The 15,608-nt window shown below is 43.0% G+C and overlaps 2 protein-coding genes across 4 annotated transcripts in view; both read right to left on the reverse strand.

Moving 5' to 3' along the window:
- The window catches only part of plac8l1 (PLAC8 like 1), a 34,594-nt gene extending 25,429 nt beyond the window's left edge, over positions 1-9,165 (reverse strand). The window contains exons 1-2 of the mRNA XM_062969374.1: positions 8,919-9,165; positions 5,921-6,134 (exon numbers count right to left, since the gene is read on the reverse strand). Coding sequence (XP_062825444.1) covers positions 5,921-6,134; positions 8,919-9,165 — 461 coding nt within the window. The remainder of the gene's footprint in view (positions 1-5,920; positions 6,135-8,918) is intronic.
- A 585-nt stretch (positions 9,166-9,750) lies between these two features.
- lars1 (leucyl-tRNA synthetase 1) overlaps positions 9,751-15,608 on the reverse strand; it is a 68,591-nt gene continuing 62,733 nt past the window's right edge. For all 3 annotated transcript variants that reach the window (XM_062970402.1, XM_003224098.4, XM_062970401.1), the window contains one exon: positions 9,751-10,147. In XM_062970402.1, coding sequence (XP_062826472.1) covers positions 9,942-10,147 — 206 coding nt within the window. In that variant the 3' untranslated portion in view covers positions 9,751-9,941. The remainder of the gene's footprint in view (positions 10,148-15,608) is intronic.

Raw genomic sequence — 15,608 nt, forward strand, 5'->3', positions numbered from 1 at the left:
TGCGGCTCAGGACTTCATGGCCGCCATGGCAACCATGGGGCTGTCCCAACTCGTATCTGGTCCCACCCACAGTGCGGGGCACACACTAGACCTGGTCTTCTGTCAGGGATGGGAGGAAGGTGGCGGTGTGGAGGAGCTCACCATCGCTCCTTTGCCATGGACCGACCATCACCTGATCAGGTTTAGACTTACTGTGCCCCCCAACCTCTGCAGGGGTGGTGGACCTAAAATGGTCCGCCCCAGGAGACTTATGGATCCCGAAGGATTCCTGACAGCTCTTGGGGAATTTGCCGCCTCCTCGGCAGGTGATCCTGTTGATGCTCTGGTCTCTCTCTGGAATGGAGAGATGACTAGGGCAATAGACACGATCGCTCCGGAGCGTCCCCTCTCGAGTAACCGAGCTAAACCAGCTCCTTGGTTTACTGAGGAGCTGGCAGCGATGAAGCGAAAGAAGAGGGAACTAGAGTGCGTGTGGTGATCAGAGTATAACGAGTCAGACCGAACACGGCTAGGCTCCGATCTTAGGGCATATGCCGCGGCAATCAAAGCTGCAAGGAGAGTCCACCTTGCGGCCAACATTGCGTCTGCACAGAACCGTCCGGCGGCTCTGTTCCATGTCATCAGAGGGTTGTTAACTCCCACCAATCAAGGTGGGAGCCCTGATAACTCGGCAGCCCGCTGTGAAGCATTTGCTCGGTTCTTTGCGGACAAAGTCGCTCTGATCCGTTCCGACCTTGACACCATATTAACGGCAGTCTCTGAGGATGTAACGAGTGCACCTGCTTGTCCAGTTTTGTTGGATTCATTTCAATTGGTTGAGCTCGAGGATGTGGACAAGATCCTTGGAGAGGCGAGACCGACCACATGCATCCTAGACCCCTGCCCATCCTGGCTGGTGAGAGAAGCCAGAGGGGGTTTGGCCGAGTGGGTGAAGGTGGTGGTGAATGCCTCCCTTCGGGAGGGCAAGTTTCCAGCGAGCCTAAAAATGGCTGTGATCAAGCCGCTGTTGAAAAAGCCATCATTGGATCCCACTCAATTCGGAAACTTTCGGCCTATTTCCAATCTCCCCTATTTGAGCAAGGTCTTGGAACATGTGGTTGCCTCGCAGCTCCAGGGATTCTTGGTGGACACTGATTTTCTGGATCCGGCACAGTCTGGCTTCAGGCCGGGGCATGGTACTGAGACAGCCTTGGTCGCCTTATGTGATGACTCATGGGCCATGTAGTCCCGTTCCTAGCGCTGTTGTGACAGATGAAGAGGAAAACTTAGGTTTCCCACCGTTTTAGCCAGAATTGGAGCTTTCTCAGCCAGAAATGGAGCCCTTGCACCTGCAGGAGATTTGTCTTCCAGAAGTTTGTCAAACAAGCCCTGAGCCGAAATCTCCCCCATTTTCTCGCCATGATTATTGTAAACAACAGAGGGGCGCTCAGGAGGCGTCTCGCAGGAGCGCTAGGATCGCTGCAAAGCATTCAGCTGATTAAGCCTGCTTCCCATGGGAAACTTTAAGGAGTCATGCATCTGGACTCAGAGAATAGCTTTCGTTTCTGGTTCTCCAGAGAACTGCTCTTTGGCGGGAAAACGAGACCCTACTTAGGTGTTTTGCCCACGAAGGAATCTTGCGGAGTCAATTCGTCAGCTTCGGGAGTAGGTTGTGTGTGGACTACGCTACTCCCGCATCCAAGTCCTTTGCTCTCGTTTCCAGCCCTGCCTTGCTTCCCAGGACCCTGCCTTGCTTCACGGACCTTGCCTTGCTTCCCGGACCTCGCCACGTAATTACCACGGATCCTGGTTTTGCTCCTCGTTCTTGTTGCCTTGAATCAAGCCTAGTGTTCCAAGAATCAAGTTACTTCCTAGCCTTGCTTAAGTTTCACGGACTAAAGGACCTTGTCATCTCCCCTCACTTTGCTTGGCAAAGTGAGTGTTTCGTTTACTGGATTATAACTTTGGACCTTAATATTTCATATTGGACATTGTTTTCCTGGACTATAATTGACCTTTCCCGAAAGGTCTTCTTCTGAACTTTATTCTGCACTTATTTTTATTGACTTTACATATTTCCTTAATAAAGATATTAGATAGATTCTGGCCTCTGTGTATGGTTATTGGTGCTCTGCAGCCTGGGTCGTGACACCTTAGTTGATGATCTTCGCCGGGAACTGGACAGGGGGAGTGTGTCCCTGCTGGTTCTGCTGGACCTCTCAGCGGCCTTCGATACCGTCGATCACGGTATCCTTCTGGGACGTCTCGCGGGAATGGGACTTGGAGGTACTGTCCTGCAGTGGCTCCACTCATTACTGGAGGGTCGGTCCCAGATGGTGTCATTGGGGGACGCCTGCTCGGCCCCACAACCGTTGATTTGTGGGGTCCCGCAGGGCTCTGTATTGTCTCCCATGTTGTTTAACATCTACATGAAGTCGCTGGGAGAGATCATCAGGAGTTTCGGGGTCCGGTGTCATCTGTACGCAGATGATGTCCAGCTCTGTCACTCCTTCCCACCTGTCACTAAGGAGGCTGTTCAGGTCCTGAACCGTTGCTTGGCCGCTGTGTCGGGCTGGATGAGGGCCAACAAATTGAAATTGAATCCAGACAAGACAGAGGTCCTCCTGGTCAGTCGGAAGGCCGAACAGGGTATAGGGTTATAGCCTGTGCTGGATGGGGTCACACTCCCCCTGAAGGCGCAGGTGCGCAGTCTGGGGGTGATCCTGGACTCATCGTTGAGCCTGGAGCCCCAGGTCTCAGCGGTGGCTAGGGGAGCCTTCGCACAATTAAAACTTGTGCACCAGCTGCGACCGTACCTTGGGAAGCCAGACTTGGCCACGGTGGTCCACGCCCTTGTTACATCCCGTTTAGACTACTGCAACGCACTCTACGTGGGGCTGCCTTTGAAGACTGTTTGGAAGCTTCAGTTAGTCCAACGGGAGGCTGCCAGGTTAATAACTGGAGCGGTGTACAGGGAGCGTACCACTCCTCTGTTACGTCAGCTCCACTGGCTGCCGATTAGCTACCGAGCACAATTCAAGGTGCTGGCTTTAGCCTATAAAACTCTAAACGGTTCTGGCCCAGCTTATCTGTCCGAACGTGTCTCCCGCTATGACCCACCTCGAAGCTTAAGATCATCGGATGAGGCCCTGCTCGCGGTCCCGTCAGCCTCACAGGTGCGGCTGGCGGGGACGAGAGACAGGGCTTTTTCAGTAGTGGCTCCCCGCCTATGGAATGCCCTCCCCATTGAAGTCAGGCAGGCTCCCTCCCTCCTATCCTTCCGTAGGAAGGTAAAAACTTGGTTGTGGGGCCAGGCTTTCGAATAAGAATCAGCAGCATTAATTACTATTATGTATGCTGGAACTCAATTGACAGGCCTAGTCTTTTAAACTTGTACACGCCTATCTATATTTTATAAATGCATTTTATGAATGTTATATGTAAGTTAATTTTTTAACTGATTTATAGTGTATTGTACTGTTTTTATATGTCTGTTTTATTGTAAGCTGCCCTGAGTCCCCTGTTGGGTGAGAAGGGCGGGATATAAATATTGAATATATATATATATATATATATATATATATATATATATATACACATATATACACACATATACACACACACACATATACAGAGAGAGAGAGAGAGAGAGAGTGTGTGTGTGTATATATATATATATATATATATATATATATATATATATATATATATAAACGGTGCTCCATGCAGTCATGCCGGCCACATGACCTTGGAGGTGTCTACGGACAATGCCGGCTGTTCGGCTTAGAAATGGAGATGAGCACCAACCCCCAGAGTCAGACATGACTGGACTTAACGTCAGGGGAAACCTTTACCTTTACCTTACACAAAACAAAAATTAGACATAGAGTGGAAGTTTAAACAATATCTTGAAAAGGGCGAGAAATCTGCCCCTCTCCACATGGTATGAATCAGGGGTCCCCAAACTAAGGCCCGGGGGCCGGATGCGGCCCATCGAAGCCATTTATCCAGCCCCACGGCACAAGGGCAGAAGGGGTCTCTTCTTCTCTTACAACCCTTATTATTATTATTATTATTATTATTATTATTATTATTGACACAACAACGTTGTATGACACAGCAAACAAAATAGACATGCTGGATTTTGTTTCACAAAACCACAAGTCGAACACTTCCCAAGTGTCTAGGACTGTGTGATGTATTATTATTATTATCAACACAACGACGTTGTATGACACAGCAAACAAGATAGATATGCTGTATTATTATTATTATTAATATTGAGGCTGGGTGGCCATCTATCAGGGATGCTTTGCTTGTGCTTTTGGTGCACAGAGGCAGAAGGGGGTTGGACTAAATGGCCCAAGGGGTCTCTTCCAATCCTATTATTATTATTATTATTATTATTATTATTATTATTATTATTATTATTATTGAGGCTGGGTGGCCATCTATCAGGGATGCTTTGCTTGTGCTTTTGGTGCACAGAAGCAGAAGGGGGTTGGACTAAATGGCCCAAGGGGTCTCTTCCAATCCTATTATTATTATTATTATTATTATTATTATTATTATTATTATTATTATTATTATTATTATTATTATTGAGGCTGGGTGGCCATCTATCAGGGATGCTTTGCTTGTGCTTTTGGTGCACAGAGGCAGAAGGGGGTTGGACTAAATGGCCCAAGGGGTCTCTTCCAACCCTCTTTCTTCTTCTTCTTCTTCTTCTTCTTCTTCTTCTTCTTCTTCTTCTTAACATTGACGCTGGGTGGTCATCTGTCAGGGGTGCTTTGCTTGTGCTTTTGATGCACAAAGCAGATGGGGATTGGACTCAATGGCCCAAAAGGTGTCTTCCAACCCTCATTTTTATTGTTATTGTTATTGTTATTATTTATTTATTTATTTATTTATTTATTATTGCTTGGTGGCCAACTGTAGTCCGGCCCTCCAACGGTCCGAAGGATCGTGAACTGGCCCCGTTTAAAAAGTTTGGGGACCCCTGGTATGAATAAAGAAATCCACTGGACTTAACTGGCACTTGTATCTTTATTTCTCCATTGGAAGAAGTGAGGCATTGTGGTGTGTCTGCACTGTGGAATTAACATAGTTTGACTCCACTTTCACTGCCACGGCTCAATGCTATGGAATCCTGGGAGTTATAGTTCGGTGAGGCATCTAAACTATTTGGCAGAAAAGGTTTAAAGACCTTATAAAACTACAATTCCCAGGGTTTCATAGCATTGAGCCATGGCAATGAAATTGGAGTCAAACTGCATTAATTCCAAAGTGCAGCTGCCCTTTGGTGAGATATATGCATCCCTCTGAAGTACACCACTACAATATACACTACAATATACCCTTAGGCCCTTTCTGTATTGCCATATAAAATGCAGGTTATCTGCTTTGAACTGGATTATATGGCAGTGTAGACTCAGATAACCCAGTTCAAGGCAGATAATGTGGATTATCTGCCTTCATAATCTGAATTATATGGTTATGTAGAAGAACCCATACCCTGCCATATAAAATCCAGACTATCTGCTTTGAACTGGATTATATGGCTGTGTGGATGCATATAATCTGGTTCAACGCATATGACCTGGATTATCTACCTTCATAATCTAAATTATATGGTTATGTAGAAGAACCCATACCCTGCCATATAAAATCCAGACTATCTGCTCTGAACTGGATTATATGGCTGTGTGGATGCATATAATCCGGTTCAAAGCAAAAAATGTGGATTATCTGCCTTGATAATCTGTCTTCTATGGCTGTGAAGAAGGGGCCTTAGGAAACTATAAATCCTAGGAGTAGGCCCACATGTTCCAGCTTGTGGAACATGGCCAGGCAGCTGAAAAACCTGCAGCAACCCAGCCTCAGGCCCCTCCATTTCCCCCCTCAGTTGCCAAGTTGGCCCAGGCCTACCCTGGAGACATACCTGGCGAAATGTTGGGGACAGAGACAGGCTCCTACCTGCCCCGTCTTCACGGCTGAGAGGGTCCCCAAGGAGGTGCATGGCAGGGGCGCAGGCCTGCTCGACCTGCCAGAGCTCCGTGCATCTGAGGAGCTCCTTCCAGCCACGGAGGGCTGCCGGGCGTCGCGGGAGGAATCCAGGAAAGGTGCAGGTGGGGCAGCGGGCCTAGAGGCCTGGCCTCAGGTCTTGTTTCGGTGCCAAGAGGGCTGCAAGGGCGAGAGGGCCGAGTGCGAGAGAGGCGCGAGTGAGCCGAGTGCGAGAGGGGCGCGAGTGGGCCGAGTGAGAGAGAGGCGGGAGTAGGCCGGGTGCGAGAGGGGCGCGAGTGGGCCGAGTGCGAGAGAGGCGTGAGTGGGCTGAGTGCGAGAGGGGCGCGAGTGGGCCGAGTGCGAGAGAGGCGCAAGTGGGCCGAGTGCGAGAGGGGTGTGAGTGGGCCGAGTGCGAGAGAGGCGCGAGTGGGGCGAGTGCGAGAGAGGCGCGAGTGGGCCGAGGAGTGCAAGAGGGAGCCTCAACAGCGCCCCCCCTTGACGTGCGCCCGAAGCGGCCGCATCAACGGCCTCCATTGTTGGACCGGCCCTGCCTGTCAGTTATAAAATGTTGGAGGATACACAATAGAACTGCAGTTAGCATGTGCACAGCAAATCAAGAAAGGTACCAGCAAATCCAAGAAGTCACTAGCTTGCTTCACAAGCCATGTCAAAGAAGCTGTTTTGTTAGATTTTTCTCCCCAAAAATCAACTGTTTCCCAAATGAGAAAAGGAACACAGACTTCCCTAAAAGAAGGAAGAATGCATTCAATGTGAAAACAAGGGACTCATAATACCAAAAAGATTTTTGAGGAGCTCGGCACTAATGCCATTAAGAGTAATTAAATGTTTAAGGAACATGAAACCAGTTAGAGAAGCAATGGGTGATAAGAGACATAAAGAAGTACTTAAGGAGGATAACAAGATTGGAAAGAGCTTAAAATTATTTTTAAACTCCAGAAGATGTGGGGCAGATACCAATATCTTCACTAAGGAACTTGGAGCTGAGAAAATTAGTGACAACGAAGGAGCTCAGATTTTATTCACAAATTGAACAAATAAAGCCACTCAATTCTGATGGTATTCTTCCAAAGATTAAGAAATTCAAATATTTTAAAACAAAAAAATTGCCCTCTAGTACAATTGAATGCTCTTTTAAAAATAGAGGGGATTGTCCAGAAAATCTGCATCCACATAGATAGCATATTTGGGGAAAACTGATGAAAAGCACTTTTAAAAATAGAAGATAGGAAAGCTGTGCTTTACCAAAGAAAAATCAAAATTTCATAGGGCTTTCTTAGACAAGGAGTACCCAGAGATACTTTTGCCAGTTCCTTCCTTTGAAATATGGCTTATAGCACATGGCATTCATTGGCAGTTTCCAAGCCAAACACTTGCCAGAACTGATCTTGCTTAGCATCAGACAGGATCTGGTATCTTTGGGTTTTTAGGCCCCATTAACATTTTGGTGTTATTTTGGAAGTGCCAAGAAATGTATTGAAAGGTATAATGAGGTGGAATAATGTAGAGAAAGGGCAACCCATGGTGAGGAGTACACTGGGCAGAGTTTGTGACACCATATTAATCAGGATAATCAAACAGCATCAGAAGGAACTCTCTCAACTGGGGGAAATAAGCATTAAAATTGCCCAAAAAAGGAGGTGGAGATTATTATTATTCAATGTAAGGAAGTGAGAAGTGATGCATACTGGGGCATTATTTCAATCTAACTTCACATGTGTACACATTGGGCCTGAACTGATGACGGAGGAGAAAGAGGGTTGTGGAAACTACCTGTCATTGACAAGCACAAGTAGGTTGTTGACATTGTACTTTCTTACTTATTTCCATAGCAGGATCTAATAGGTCACTGTGCAAACAGAACACCGATTGGCCTTTAATCTGGTCCAGCAGGAGAGATTCCTTTATTTACTATAGCATAATGCACACTTCTGGCTGTCCATGTAGGTCTCCGATTATTCAGCTGCCCTCAAAAAACTCTTGCCACAATACATTTGCTATTCTTCAACATGTTACCAATTTTGAGTGTGCTACAGCAGACTACTGTATTTGAATACAAACCTGTTCAACCTTGTAGATAGCTTTCTGCAGCTGTTCTCATGCCTCATGAAGCAGAGTAGGCTGCTGACAGCAAAAGAGCCTAAATCGTCTCCAAATAGAACGGAAAAGTACTAATGTGCCAGTTTAACTTTTAAAAAATTAAGCCTGTAATATTGTCCTTAGGGATAGAACATGTTAAAATATGCTATCTGCTTCAGTTTTTGGTACTACAGCTCATTTGCTCATTTATTGCTTTAATCATGCATGTTACAATGTATTACATAGTTGTTATGCAACGTCAAGGTGACTCTGGCTTACAATTTTCTAGGCAGCATTTGTTCAGATGTTTGACAACGACTTCCTCTATAGGCTGAGAGGGCATGATTTATCCCCAGGTCACTCAGAAGACTGAGCAGGGATTTGAACTCTGGTCAAGAATCCTACTTCAGCACTCAAGACTACACCACACTGACTCAGATCCTTACAAAAATATATCACATAGCAAGGGGAGAAGAGCCCCTAGGACAGTATCTAGTGCTCTTTTCCATTGGGCACCTGGTCTGAGGGTTTCACAGGAAGGCTCCAAAGTTGTCTCTGGAAATTAGGAAGCTGCCTTACTGAATCAAACCAGTCATGCTTCTTGCTCTACACCAGCAGCACTAACTGGTAGCAGCTCTCTGTAGTTTAAAGCAGAAACACCTTTTAGCTCCACCTCTCTGAAGTATGGTCCTTTGCCCATTGCTTTGGATAAAACATGAAATATTTCACATTACGAGGTTCCTTTAATGGAGCAAGGAGCAAAACTCAGTCTCTTCTCCCCCCTTCCACCATACTGGGTTTAGGCACCTAAGCTAAGTGCAGCAGAAAAAGGAAAAGACCATGCCCTTCAAGATTTCCATCCATGTAGGGGCAGAAAAGTGTCTCCATGGTAATTACATGGAGGCAGTGGTGGACAGGCATCTGTTGGGTGTTTCCTCCGGGCATGTCCAGGGAAAGCAGTGGTGGCGGGTTGTCCAGAGCAGGCAGGTCTGTTGGAGACACCGTCAAGAGCCACAAGCTGGACAAGACAGCCTTCAAGTTACAGCGCCTCCCAGCCTGGCAGCCACTCCTCACGGTGGGCACCATCCTGCTGGCCTTCTTTGTTATTGCTTCATCTTCATTCCCATCCGCAATGGTGTTATCATCCTCAACATCTGTATGAGATTGATTATATAGGTACAGTCCTTGTAATAACTGTTTAAATATGTCCTGGAACAGTGCATCTTGTTACTGTGTAATTTACTTCGCCTTGGCTCATACTTTTGAGAGCAACATGTTAATGCAGCTTCTATCAGAACCATCGCCTCTATGTAAAGTCTCAGAATGATAGGTAGTTAAATGAAGATAACAGTTCCCTATTTGACCCCAATTAGGTGTGTGAACTTTACCACATCAGTTAGGATAAACCTATCATTCTTCATAAACATGGCAACTACTGGGAACTACTGGGAGGACCGATCTGCCAAAACCACCTTTCTCAAGAGAAAACGGCATCCCAAAATAGAAGACCGCCAACGTCTTTCAGCTATGACTGTTCCACTTTAAACTCCGGAAATCCAGTATAACTCCAGTCTCATTTTATTACTTTTTCAAAAAAAGCATGAAAGAAATGTTTTCAGTTGCTTCATGATTTGAGTTAAGGAGATTCTTATTTTCAAGAAAAGCCAAAAGGATGGAAAATAGATTTATTATAACCACACTGGACAATTTCATGAGCTTGACCTAAAAATCATTTTAATGTTCCCTCCTATGCCCCACCAGCTGGAATTAAGTTTGACCACTTTTTATCTTGAAAATTGTCAAATGTTTTTTAAAAGCATGTTTTAAGACTCAGTACCAATTAAGCCAATGTTGTGAAAAATCTAATTAACAATATAGACAAGCGTATCCCCAATATCGGTAGTCCGCCCGTTCTCGATGAGACGGACCCGTTTCTCTGCTAGGTCTATGTGAAAGACAGCTTGGTCTAAAATGGGAGATTTCTCAGCATCTTCTTTTCCAAGGACAGGAACACGGCGGGGGCCCAGAAGAGGGTCGTCAAACCTCATGAGTCTCACTTTGGAAAGATCTGGGGGGGAAAAGGTTTAAGACAGCATTTGTAAGACAGAAAGATACTTAGCAAGGATGGATGGTTTTAACAACACTAGCAAATGTCAACTGCACACAGACTGCTTCAGCAGTACTTTGAACGGTATTTACAGGTTGGTATTTAGGCCAGTTGCTTCAAAGCCCGCAAAAGCTCTTAATTCCTAAGGCTTAATTAAAAGGCAATATGGAATGAAGAATATACATCATGAATGCATTCACATTGTGATATGTCATGGAATGAGGAGAAAACATGGGAAGGATGCAAATTCTTCTATGTATGAAGAATTCCTATGTACAAAAAATTCCACAAAACAATCTCTAAATGTGTCACTGTCTATCCTTAAAACAACCACATTACAGTAATTGATGTTTTGCTCCCAAACTAAGTTACAACTTGACCCAAAGTAAGCTGGAAACACCTCCTCAACATTGCTCCAACTACACCTTTCCCCATCCGAAACAGACTGCTATAGGGGTCTAGTAAGCTGCACTGGCCTCCCAGGAAACCTCAGATAGCCACACCCTACCTCACTATAATAATAAAAATAGAAAAAAATAATGTATTATCTCCAAATACCCTCTGGGAAGATTTTGCCATGTTTTTGGGGAAACTCCTTGCAGATTTTAGGCCCAGGTGAAGTTTTTTTCAACCAAAAGGAAGTGAGCCAGGGTCACTTCTTGCTTTTAAAAAAGGGCATATGGGTTGTTGTTGTTTTTTTTTTAACTTCAGGGGACTCTGGAAGTCCACTTTGCTCGTCCCATTTAAACTTTACCCGGTTTTAATCAAGCACTTGTAACATTGCATTTTGATGGGGAAATATATCTTAAGGATGTTTTGCATATAATAGTAAATACACTTACTGCAGAAATGTTTATATTTTAACATGCAATGGTTTACAAAAATGTGAAAAACAAAATTCCCCAGTATAATAGTTCTCCATGTGAGGCAGGATTCATTCATTCATTCAGTCAGTCAGTCAGTCAATCAATAAATCTGTATCCTGTCTTAGTCCCAGCACATGAACCACAGCACTTTGCATTGTTAGAATTACAGATTGCTTCTCAGCAGTTTTGTGCTATGTGCATTGATTCTGACCCAATAGGAGAAAGAATTTTAAAAATGATAGATTTTTTTTCCTTCTTCAATCTCAACTAAAAGTCCCTTCTAATAAAAATGTGCCTCCTATTTTGGAAAGTAAAGAGGCACCTCCAATGTCCTGGAACGCTGGCTAGTGACAGGTAGTCAGCCAGATGGTGACAATCAAACTCCTTAAGCTACAGATTCTTCTGAGCTGAATTTAAAAGTGCCATTTCAAAAATTTTAAAAATATTCTGACACGCTCCTTGTGTAACATTGCCAGCAGTCAAGAAGGCAGCTTTCAGCAGCATATAATACTATTCTCTTACTAATCCAATGGAAAATTTTACATCCTACCCTGTGTACATTTGTTTTTAATGATATTTCAGGCTATATAAATACATTTTGTACCTCAGCATTCAATATTTTTAAGTAACTGAAAAGTAATACTTATTCTTGAAAAACAGGAAAGTGAAGCGCTCTTGTTTTTGTTGTCTTTTCATTTCTGTCTTATGGCAACCCTAAAGTATACCTATCACATGGCTTTCTTCATGGCAGGATTTGTTCAGAAGGAGTTTGCCTTGAGAGAGAATGTCATTTGCCCAAGGTTACCCAATAGAATTCCATGGCCAAGTGCAGATGTGAACTCTGATCTCCAGAATCATAATCCAGTGCTCAAACCACTTTATCACATTGGTTTAAGTGAAGAGCTTATTAGAAGCTCGAAACACAACAGTAACAAAAACCAATTTTAAAAAGTAATGTTCTATTTTCACTGTCTTAACTGAAAAATAGACAAGTTTGGTGGTGCTGGAAGCCAATCTGCACACCTGAACAGAGTGTAGCCCACCATGCTCCGCAAAATGAAACTAAAGATAGCTGGAAATCCATTTCCAGGATGTGATTATTTAGGTAAGGTTCCTTGGGCAGGGTCCACAGGAAATGGCCCACCTGTTTTTAGTGATATTTCTATGGATCAATTTCCATTGATGTAGAGAGACATGCTACTTGAATGGTGAAGAAGCACCCAAAAATAAAAGTATTTGGGTAGCAATGTGTAAACTACTATTTAGCCAGCTTTTATGCAATTTCTGCGTAATTAATAAACTGGAATACCAGAAAAGCCTAGATAATCAGAACATTTTGGCATCACACTGAATGAGAGGAAAAAACACAAGAATACCAGTCTGATACAGACACAGCTCTTTGAATTTTAACCATAATTAAAAGATTGTCATTATCACACACAATTATACCTTCTCCACTCAGCAAGATAAATTACATCAAATAAATTATATAACTCATCCTCCAGAACACCTCCTATTCATTATTGAAATCTTATGCTATATTCCAAAGGAGGAAATGCTTTGGCACTCCAGATATTTGGACCTATCATTTCCAAAATCACTAGTTATACTGTTTGAAGATTATGAGAGCTAAAGTTCAAAAGCATCAGAGAGCTACACATGTTACACGTCCTTGTTACCTCCCATCCCACATGGTTTTTTTTTCAGGCTTGTATGAGAACCATCCTGGTATAAATGTGACTGATAAACAAGTATGGCAAACAGACTCATTAATATGATAATTTCCAGAGAGAATAAAGCACTACACATAAATCATTTTAAAGGAAATCTGGGAGGAGGTACCTTAAAACACATGGAGGTTATTTCACTTCAGGACTAAGGGTCTAATTCACAATAAACCCTTCTCCATCTCCTATCTAATTTCCTCCTGTCATCTTCTGTTTCTCACTTCTCTCTTTTGTTCCCCTTTTACCATACTAATGTCTAAGGCCCCTTCCACACAACTGCATAAAATCTCACATTATCTGCTTTGAACTGGATTATATGGCTGTGTGGACTCACATAACCCAGTTCAAAGCAGATAATGTGGATTATCTGCCTTGATATTATGAGTTATACGGCTGTGTGGAAGGGCCCTAACATATAAATAAAAAGGGAAGGCACAGAAAGGTTATATAGCTTCCATGCTCCTGTCACAGAAGGGAGCCTATGGAGATTTTTATAAAGGTCTTTACAAAAAAACTAGAAAGCGTTTCAATAAAAATAGTAATTTTGTCATTAGATGCAGCTGCCTTTTTTTAAAAAAAGCCTCTTTTAAAAATTCAAACAAATTCCCAGTTAGAAGTGAAAAGCAGAACTTTTCCTAATGAGACTGCTATTTTAGCCTGTTGAAGTTGCTGCTTTTTCACCACTAGCTTTTATCAGACAATCTTTTCAAGTGCCTACCTAACAGTGACATCTTCTGGAAACAACAATGTAAAAGAATTACTGATTAGCTCTCGATTGCTTTTCATTCACTTCGAACAATCAGGTTGTGGATCTCCCGTAATTGCCTGTCCAACTCCAAAACACATCTCAGACACTATTTTGCTTTGCTCCTCTCAGCTCTTTTGTGAAAACACTGCTTCACAATGTAATATAAAAATGGTCTCCTTCCCTAAGATCAAAACACACAAGCTGTTAGGAGTGATGAGGAAAATAAACTATCTCTCCCACTTGAAGAGTTTGAACCAGGGCATAATTTTCTCACTTGGCTCATAACTGCTGGAATCAGCAAAGCCACCGAGGAAACAGGAAATTATCTCTGCTTTTTTAAAGAGAATTCTGTCAACTCTCTTCAGCCCAGCAACCTGCTATTCAAGTTGATGTCTTCCCCACTTTAACTAGAAGGACAAAATGTCAACTAAATAAAGCCATTAGCAACTGGCTGATAGTAGGTAACTCAGAATGCTCTAATTTGGAGACTTACTTAAAAACAAAAATGGAAAACCAAGAGAGCTGCCTTCTTAGAAAGCAATTGACTCCTGCTTACCAACGCGTTTTGTAGGAGATCACATACACCTCTTTTCCCTTTCTAGCAAGGAGGAGCACTGAAGTTTTGCCATGAGGGTCCAGGCACTTATTCAAACACAATACACATTATTAAATCTCAGTTATTCACATACTACCATGTAAATACCACTGCAAGCTGAGACCATGTATTACATATTTGAAATGGTCTCATAATAAAAATGCAGACTGTGCTTTCTGGCTCTCCAGAGACTAGGACATGGAATAATGGATTCAAATTACAAGAACTGAGATTCCACCAAAATGTTTGGAAGAATTTCATGACAGTAAGAGCTGTTCAGCCATGGAATATGCTGCCTTGAAGCGTGGTGGAGTCTGCTTCTCTTGAGGTTTTTAAGCAGAGACTGGATGGCCATTTGTTGGGGGTCTTTTAATTGGGTATTCCTGAATGGCAGAATGGGGTTGAATTGGATGGCCCTTGGAATTTCTTCTAACGCTACCATCCTATGATCATTGAAACTTCTTCCCACTGGGGGTCTGCTTGCTCTTTGCCTTGCTAATGGAAGCTATATATTGTGTAGCAACATGGGAAATTTCAGCACCAAACTAAAACACAGGCTTGTATTACAGTCTTATGATGTAAAGATAATATCTAATTTATACATGCTTTAGCATGTTTTACATCATAACATAGTACAGTAAATTTTGGGATTATGATGTAATTTTTAAAAATTTATATATATTGTGCCCCATACTGAGTGAAGGATAAATATTTTAATAAATGAACCATTTTATTGTGCACCACCTTAAATGTGAGGTACATATTTTAATATTTCGGTCAGCAGAACTGTTTTTGAGTTTTTGTGTATGGATTCTTCAATTCTACAATGAACCCTACATTTTGAACATAAAGCACAATATCGAAAATTAAGAATTAGGGAAAAGCCACAGGGCAAATGGTGGCAGAGCAGTTTCTGAACTCCACAAAATCTCAAGATTCTTACCCTAATAGAAATAACATCTGTACCTTTAAAACCAAAAGTAAATCTATGTCATGTTAATATTGTAGTGAAACAATCTAAAATTACAAATTGGATTACAACCTTTACTGATGAGAGGTAATCTGTAAAAGCTGTCTTAACTTCCACATTGCATGCTAGAAAAATATGCTTTTCACAGCAGCTAAGGATATCAAACCAGGCTCTTGAGTAAGAAAGTGCCTCTGCTTTAATGCTTTTCTGCTGCAAGTCATTACTACCTGTGAGCCTTAAGTGCTTTCAGAGAGATGAAGCTAATACATCCTACCTAGAACAGGACACAGTCTGAAATTTAAGACTTGAAAATAATGCAGTTCACATATCAGAAAAACGTGGGTGGAGTAGGAGTATAAGGCTCTTGGGACTTGTAATGGATTAATGCATCTTTCACAGTTACGTCACGGGCTCAACCTCTGCATAAGCTGGGAAGAATGAGCAGCAGTGGTGAATATCAGAAAGGGGAGTGAGGTTCAGAAAGTAACACCCCTAGATTCAGAACCTAAGTGCCCT

This window comes from Anolis carolinensis, chromosome 2 (assembly GCF_035594765.1).
Source record: "Anolis carolinensis isolate JA03-04 chromosome 2, rAnoCar3.1.pri, whole genome shotgun sequence".
Classification (NCBI taxonomy): Eukaryota; Metazoa; Chordata; class Lepidosauria; order Squamata; family Dactyloidae; genus Anolis; species Anolis carolinensis.